We start from the raw sequence: 8,465 nt of genomic DNA, 5'->3' as shown, positions 1-8,465 counted from the left end.
GGAATGTGGAGAAACAAAAATGGGTTGTTCCTAGCAGTACGTATCAAGTGTATTTTGGGAGCCCTAGCCATGATATTTGTTTGACGGGCCTTTTCACTGTCTGATTCCAAAAGTAGGGTGATCGGACGCGTAGATAATGTTACACCTCACCTACTGGCACTTATCACAAGCTGTCCTGGCCTGTATATATTAGGTGGAGACTTTCTAAAGACTGGAAATATAACATTTGAATTTCCTTTTTGCAGCACCCTCGAGCTTGCTTGTATCAACTTCTCTTTCTGTTGTGTGCAATGCTGATCCACTAATATGACAATGGATAAATTATCTATACAGCAACAATATCACTTTTCTCCGTATTTAGCTTGACGTTTGCCATCGAAACTGAATGGGTATCCATGTTGAACAGGGTGTATGCACCCTTGATGAAAGCATCACCGAGGACCTGGAAGTCATCTGGACCTGGGCTCAGGCCAAATGAACACGCCTTCTCTCCATTGATGCTGACATTTTTCTTAGTTCCCGTATATGGCTCCACAAGGTTACTAATTGGAATCTTGATTAGAGGTCCGTTAGGGTCACTTCCGCCGAGCTGAATATCGACAAAGGTTTTGGTGTCGTTTATGGCAGAACAAGGTATTAAGGAGGAGCTTGCCTCAGGGTCATATACACCGCCGACATTGGGAATCAAATTCATAGAGCCGCCACCGGGCAGAAACATTTTAGGACTTCCACAGTCGATAAAGGCTGCTCCAGCAATGGAGCTGTTCCCAAACCAGGTGATTGGAGAAGAGCCATTGCTGGAGACAGTTGACAAGCCAAGGGCAGTTAGGTTGACGTACCATTGCTAATTTCTTTTGTCAGTATACATATCAAGTGGGGTAGAAATATGCATATATTGTACAATACAAACGGCGGGATATACCTTGTAAGTACCGTCGAAACCAATCAAGTCCATCATCTGCAAATCCCCATGATATTTAGCTTTGTCGTATCCGCCGAATAGGATATTCCCTTGGTTCTCAATATTGTTGAGATAAAGCGAAAAGGCAGCCGAATTAATGATACCTTGGTTACTCATTTTTTGGACAGTGGTGTTGAACCGAGAAAGGTTCTTGTTCACAGCAAATTCGCCATCAGAGAATCCCAGGCCCATGATACCGTAGAGAGGTGATATGCTAATAGCGAGTCAGGCCTTTTACTACTATCACATATAGAAACAGGAAACAAACCCGTTTGATTTGTGCGCAACACCAAAGCGAACATTCTTTATCATCTTGCCACCAATTTGAACGTCATCAGTGACATAATCACCAGTACCATTGGCGCCACTGCCATAGGAATATGCAAACTGGCCAGGAAGGTCATTTACCAGGGTGCTGCTAGCATTTTCATGGAATGAACTTCCTAAGCAGCCCCAGGAGTTATTGCATTCATTCTATCCATTAAATTCAGAGTTAGACTCAGAGCCAAATAATATATACAATCCATATAATTTATTTTGATGAGACTATACTTACATCGGAAGAAAATATCCAGAGATCAGAAGACCCCGTGTCAATCTGCACGGTGACATTTTGCGGCGGCGTGCCGACAGAGATGTTGAGCAGATACTGCGGACCCTCATCACCGCCGCTCTCGACAAGAGTCAGAGGCATTTCGATTGTCCCAGGCACCTCATTCTTTTCGCAAGAGATTGCAGATGAGAAGGTAGAAAGGCCTAAAAGAGTGACTGTAACAGCGGTGGAAATCATGTTGCAGGGCATCATGAGGAAAATGAGCGGGAGAGGGAAATGTCAGATAAATAATGTCAATTGATGTACAATACAAACTTAAATTTAAAAGAAGAGTCCACAGTTAGATATATACTAACTACATGTTGATGTAATTGAAAAAGCTTCGTTTCTTTGAAGTTGAAGAGTAAGATAAGCCAATGTCAGCCATTTGACCCCCACGTTACAGACAGAATCGATATTCTAATAAGAAATGACCAACACAATCAAGCTTAATCTTGCCAACCTAAAACGACGAATAATAATAATAGTTAATTCTCTAGGCCAACAATCCTTCCTCGCTATGGTTGTCGCTACGGAGAGTAATACCCGACAGTCTGATCAGACTAATCTAGCATTCAGACTAGCAAGTATAAAACCTCTGAAGATCCACACTATTTGCGAAAGGAAGAGGAAAAGAAGGAAAGAGAACGAACATAGAATAGAGAGAGACAAAGGAAACTAGATAACAATGATGGAATAATGGGGCTATTATGGCGCAGAAGTTCCCCTCGACTGCAATAATAACCTTGTTTTGGTAGCCACTCACTTTTGTCGGAAGGACCGGCATACTCCCTGATGTTGTTGGTTTGGTTACTCAAGAGGCCTTAACGCCCTATTATAATGATAATGTAGTCGAATTGAGTTATTAGAGTGGGTGAGTGAAACAAAAACCAGACTGTCAGCACCATATTGTCGGCTAGTTTACGTATCTCCGCGAACTCCTTGATTTGCACTGTATTGTATGCTTACCATCGTTTAGACTCCGAGATTTCGTGGTTGAGGGATAAAAGGCAATTTTGCACTTAGTAAAGCGTTCTCTAAGTAGATCCTTATTAAGAATCTTATGGTGAATTTTGCTGTCAGGTGTACAAAACAACAGCCGAAAATGGTGAGAACATATTTGCACTTGTCGTGAAAACAACCTGGTTTTATAACGTCGGAAGTCCATAGTCGGTTATTTCTCCTTTCAGAGCTATATATTATATATATCTACAAAAGAAGTCAACTGGTGTTTGAATCGGAGACTATCTTAGGAACACAAAGTAACACAACATTTTTAGAAAACTCCACGGTGACATCAATTGATCTGGATTAATTACATCAACTGATATTATGTATCGTCTAAACAATCCGTAGTATCTCGTAATCTAAACATTAAAGATTTTTATGCAAGAGCTAGATGTCAGTAACACATACCAGGTGCCTTCAAAGACGTAAAGTTTCCTGTAATAACTGTGGGAGGTTCAAATCGGTTTAAATTAGTGTTACAGATCCCAGGATTTGATTTACAGAGCTGTATTTATTATGTCCTCGTTACTATCATTTACATGAAGAATTTATTTCTAAAACGCGGAAAGATCTATTCGTGCCTCTGAGAACATTGATAATACAGTAGCCCACACATATCTATTTTATAAGTCCTTGGTACGCGCCTCGCTTTCAGAAATCCACTTGTTCAACAGACTCTGATCACGGACTTTGAAGCCCACTTTGAAAGGCTTGGGCTCTGTCGTTAGAGCTGTAGGAATTGCATTACATGCAAGAGCATCCAAGATTGGGGCGTCCATTTCTTCCTTTGGAGGGTGGATTGTGAAGGCAGTAATTAACTTGACGAAGGCAGTATACAGTTCACGGTTCGCAAGATGAGAACCTGCACACATGCGGGAACCAGCACCATATGCGTAATGAGGTGTACCGGTAGAGTCAGAGGAGTCTAAATATCGCTCCGGAATGAAGCGATGAGCATCTTTGAAATGGTCCTCGTCATAGTCGGCTGCCCAGGCATTCTGTATGAAACATGTTAGCATTAAAACAGAAGGAAAATGACATTAATGCTGACCATAAAAAATGTTGTTCCAGCTGGAATAGTGGCACCTTCCCACTCTATATCTTTGATGCTTTTACGTGGAAGACAAATAGGGATCACAGTCCAAAAGCGAAGGATCTCCTTTACCAAAGCGGTGATATAAGGCACCTTTTCTTCAACGAGGCATTTTTCCCATGCGTCGTTGTTGGGATACACCTTTTGAATTTCTTCATATGCCCTTCTCTGAATCCGCTGGCCATCTTCGCACGAAAGATACGCAAGACCCATGACCAAATTGCCTGGAACTGTATCAAGACCAGCTGATACCATCGTCAAACACAATGATTTGATCTCCGCTAAATTATTCCTCGACGTTAGCTTGCGACTTGAATAATTACATTATATTAATCTCACCATCATTGAGCTTTGCCTCTGGGTCTTTTAGAATATTACCCGTGATGCATGGCTTGTCTGTCCCTTTGGCAATGTTCTCCTTAAGTAGATTCAACAGATGGGTCAGGTATTTGTCTCGGCGTACGCGAAATTCCTCCGCTTCATTATTTGTTTTGGGGAAGATACGGAGAAGAGGAATATAGTCCTGCCAGTTATTGCTGGTGCTTCTAAAATTTGAGACACCTCTCTCCACATCAACAATCTCCTTCAGCAGAGTATTGTCGATGTTTCCCTCAATACGAATTCCGTAGTTCAATGTCAGACTAGTATTCAATGCGTATCTTTGGAAGTATGGAATTGGGTTGACATCTTTATATCCTGATTGTGTATCGTGGAGCAGCTCTCGGATGCTGGTGGTCGATTCCAAATCAATAATGGGCATGTACGACTGAGTGGCTGGCTTGTTCAACGCCGTCGCTGCCGCTTTGCGTCGTTGCTTGCAGGATTCATCCCAAGGTGAGGTACCAATAGTAAATCCTTGCGAACTAGAAACAACACTGTGGAAAGTATGAAAAGTTGGGCGAGAAATAAGAGCGGACTGCTCTTTCAGCCACAGTCTTTTGACCGAATCAAAACTGTTCGCAAATACTATTCTCTGCTTGTGTATTAGCGCATGTTCTAAACTCCTATAGTAATTTCAGGACAAAGACATCAAAATATAGGGTACTTGCCTTGTTACCCATTCGAACTTGGAAAACAGGGCCATATTTTTTTGCCCACCCGGCGGCAACCCGTGCATGACTATCACCCAACTGAAGGAGATTTCCGAAAAGAGGAATACCAGGGACTTCAGGCAGATTTTTAATTTTGGGCTGCTCGGTTTGATTTAAGAAGCGGTATATGATATAAAGAACAAAGGAAGTCGCAAGTACGAGTATTCCGGACATTGTGGCTGACAAGGATAGCCTCAAACAAAATGTTGATAATAGGGTTATACCTGAAACCGTCGTTTTGGCTCTTTTTTAATCCCGTCTGAAGGCATTCATCGTCCTTTAAAAACTGGTTTCTGCACCATCCCTCTTCTTCCGGCTCGCCTATGAGGTCCACCTACATGGCCTGCGGGGTCGTGCTCCAGCGCCGCAAAGTACGTAGAACGTCAGACGTGTTCCGCGATTTCCGCGATGGGCCCAACTGGAACTGGTACAACTGTTAAATTAACCCCGCACGCCACAAAATTGGGTTTGTCCGGGGTTGTAAGCTTACCAGGCGGGACAGCCATGTTCTTTTCGGCCAGTCACAAACCAGGTAATTTTAATGGCTCCCAATGGCGTGCATTGTCCACCCACGTACAGAGTTAGTGAGCGCGGATTTCGCCGTGTGGATACCGCGGATGGCGGAACCCTTTCCGTAGCGTAAGGGATTCTGCAATCATACAATGCGCTGTAACTGCTGGCAAGGATAACAGAGAGCGATTGTTCTCGCAGCCGTAAATCCACTATACCAAAAGGTGTCCCCTCATGGGTAATGCCAATTAATTTGGCTCTTATTCTGGTTGACATGTTCTTGTGTAGATAAGCATAATAATATAGCATGTACCATTGGTAAAAATGACTACGGTCACGAATGAATTAAAATAGCCAATTAACTTGCTTAAACTTCACGAGGAAACTAAATCAGCTAAAAAATCAAACAATAAAAACCAAGACCAGATACGAGCCGGTGCAGTGAGATTCTTCCCAGTTTTAACTGTAGAACTAATTAGCTGTGGGCTGAATCGAGTATGGTATTCCCAAGCCTTTTGCTATCAGCGAAGCCGCTTTCTCCCCGATCGCAAGAGCCGTTGCATACGTGTTCGCGGATACATTGGACGGACAGATCGACAGGTCTAGATACAGGCCGTCAACAAACACCACCGCCAAAGAAGAATCATTTGGGGGGAAATATATAAGAAAGAATCGACCTCGGGAGACTTACCGACAACCTTCAGATTAGCCACTCCATAAACATTCAGGTTTTCATCAACAACCCCGTTCGATTCTCGGGGCTTCATCGCGCATGTGCCCATACTATGCCACGTTGTTTGTATCCTTTCCCTGATAAAGGTGGCGATTACCTCGTCATCTTCCTTGGAATATTTGATTGGTACCGGATAGCCTTGGGCTGTAGATGCTTTATCTACAGAGTCGTAATCTGCCTTGGACCCTGATGGGAAAGTAGGGTGCCCAGCTTGCAAAGGACCTCGATAATGAGACATGCGGCGAACGATATCACGTTGTAGCTTATATCCCCATACCGATTTCTCGAGGTCCAGCGGGTCTGAGAGGAATCCACAATGAAATTCAGGTTCCTCAAAGGCCGACTTACTTTTGATGTGTACAGAGCCGCGAGAGTAGGGATAGGGGGTATATGGACCGCAACAGAAATACTGACCGTCTTCAATTCCGGAATGATCTCCAGGATAAGCTGCTAATGTTGAGATCAGCATCAATGGTCTTTCGGGTCGAGGTTCGAAATCTTTCTCCCATGCTTGCTGTAGTGCTGGGCTAAACGATGCTACGTCTGATTTCGATGGGCGAAGTTTTCCTACGCAATCCAAGCCATTCCAACCAAGAATATACCTTTTTGGGTTGGAAAGCTTGGCCTGAAAGGCTTCTTCAAATCGAAGTCGTCCGCTGAGTACTCCATCAAGAGTCTCGTCCTTGCCGGCGGTCGATTTGTAAGGATAGAAAATAACGTTGTGGTCTTGATAACAGGAACCCACGCCTGGCAAGTTGGAGACCAATGGAATGTTAAGTTTATCCAACGTACCCTTTCCACCGATGCCTGATCTTTCCAAAATTGGGGGAGACCCTAAGGCACCGCTGGCGAGAACGACAAGTTTTGTGGCTCTAATTACTTGTGGTTGGCCTTTGACATCACCACTTGTCAAATATTCGACACCTGAAGCAACCTTGTTGTTGTCAAACAAGATCCGAGCGACCTTGATGTCAGTCGCCACTTGAAGTGATGTATTCGCTTGGTCTATGGTAGGGAACAAATACCGGTGGGCAACGTCTTGCCTCAAACCGGTGTTGCGATCAATCCACATATTCCATTTCTATGCATTCATGTTAATCCAAGCCTCTGAATATAGTAAAATGCAGTTCATAGCTTAACACTTACACCAACAGCATTGGAAGTTTTGAGATCCTGGACATCTGCGGTTTTTTCTATACCTACATCTTTACAGGCTTTGAAGAAATCATCCTGAAAAGCAGGCTGTGCGTTGGTGCCTGGCGACACGCTGAGCTCACCCTGGTATCCATGTAATTGTTCGTTGATACCGGGGTCAGTGTCTTGGAAATTTTCATACTATTATACGACGACGTGGGTAAGCAATATAGAAATAGAAGGTAACATTTGGAATAGCAAATTGGACCGTATTATTATATGAATCTTCTCACCTTCCTTAGAAATGGTATCATATCAGAGCTCCTCCATCCATCTGTCTTCCAGTCATCAAAATCAATGCTCTGAGGTCGAGAGTAGACCATGAAATTTATTGCGCTGCCTCCCCCTAGACATCTTCCGGATGGTACAATGATTTCGCGCCCTGCAATGTCTTTTGAAGGCTCAGATTTGTGAAAGGTGGCCGTTTTAGAGTCGGGGCGGATATTTGTAAGATAGAGAGCCGGATTGATGATTTGCGGGTCATTTCGGACATTGACCCCTTGTTCAAGGATAACGATTGACAGTCGAGGATCCGCCTTTGCCAGTCGCGTCGCAACAACGATACCAGTTGTGCCGCCTATCCCAACAGGCAGGCCGAGTTAGCGGGGACGTTTCTTCTCAAATGTTTTAGGATATTAGGACAACATACCACCCACAACGACCACATCTGCCTCTTTTGGAACACTGCCGGCTTTCAACATATTGGGCCGAAAATCTGTCGACGACACTCAATATGAAGCGTCCTTGGAAATAATATTCAGCCTTAATGTAAAAACGCCAGTATCTGAATACAGATGTCAAGTATCACGACGAAATGCTGTGATAAATGACGACGGTTACAGTAGATGCTAAAATTGCGCGACTAAAGGGGTATATTTAATATTTTATAACAGTGGCTACTATGAGGTCGGTCGAAAATGCCTGATTTCAATGCTACGCGGAAGCTCTCCGCCAGTTTATCAACGCCATAGTGGTTCTTCTCAATTGGCACAGATCCCCGCAAACCTTGTTACTAAGATTTACTAATTTTTCTAGCCTGCATAAACGCATTTCCGCGGCGGCCGGGGGAGGCCCTTATATAGGGGCCTCTCAAAGGCCCTCGAGACGCGCATATTGGCGGACCCTAGGGCAACTAACGTATTGCACAAGTATCCCGGCCACACAAGTAACCCGGCCACCCCTACAAGGCCCCGGAATTGCCCTGCGCATATAAGTGGCTTGGGGTAAGGAACTCGTTTGCACATTATAACGCTAGGCACAACTTCGGGGCAGGCCATTCGGGA

General features: G+C 44.0%; 3 protein-coding genes across 3 annotated transcripts; all 3 read right to left on the bottom strand.

Annotated features, from left to right (window-relative positions):
* Positions 1–325: 325 nt before the first annotated feature.
* On the bottom strand, positions 326–1,763 carry BGW36DRAFT_427171 (aspartic peptidase domain-containing protein; the record flags this gene model as incomplete). The annotated part of the gene is made up of 4 exons (XM_046220373.1): positions 326–844; positions 923–1,175; positions 1,230–1,435; positions 1,518–1,763. The coding sequence occupies 4 exons, from the start codon at positions 1,761–1,763 to the stop codon at positions 326–328; spliced, it is 1,224 nt and encodes a 407-aa protein (XP_046071902.1).
* Positions 1,764–3,055: 1,292 nt separating this feature from the next.
* On the bottom strand, positions 3,056–5,054 carry BGW36DRAFT_407268 (putative cytochrome P450 phenylacetate 2-hydroxylase). Its single transcript, XM_046219031.1, has 4 exons — positions 4,704–5,054; positions 3,994–4,627; positions 3,613–3,935; positions 3,056–3,559 (listed from the first exon to the last, which is right to left on the bottom strand). The coding sequence occupies exons 1-4, from the start codon at positions 4,917–4,919 to the stop codon at positions 3,185–3,187; spliced, it is 1,548 nt and encodes a 515-aa protein (XP_046071901.1). The 5' UTR covers positions 4,920–5,054; the 3' UTR covers positions 3,056–3,184.
* A 494-nt stretch (positions 5,055–5,548) lies between these two features.
* BGW36DRAFT_378188 (putative choline dehydrogenase) lies at positions 5,549–8,093 on the bottom strand. The gene is made up of 5 exons (XM_046216080.1): positions 7,832–8,093; positions 7,416–7,759; positions 7,135–7,323; positions 5,947–7,069; positions 5,549–5,857 (listed from the first exon to the last, which is right to left on the bottom strand). Exons 1-5 carry the CDS (start codon positions 7,881–7,883, stop codon positions 5,727–5,729), a joined length of 1,839 nt encoding a protein of 612 aa, XP_046071900.1. The 5' UTR covers positions 7,884–8,093; the 3' UTR covers positions 5,549–5,726.
* Between the last annotated feature and the right edge of the window lie 372 nt (positions 8,094–8,465).

Source organism: Talaromyces proteolyticus (assembly GCF_021365285.1).
Source record: "Talaromyces proteolyticus strain PMI_201 chromosome Unknown BGW36scaffold_6, whole genome shotgun sequence".
NCBI lineage: Eukaryota > Fungi > Ascomycota > Eurotiomycetes > Eurotiales > Trichocomaceae > Talaromyces > Talaromyces proteolyticus.
Note: the sequence above shows the minus strand (reverse complement) of the source record. Positions and strands in the feature narration are given on the sequence as shown.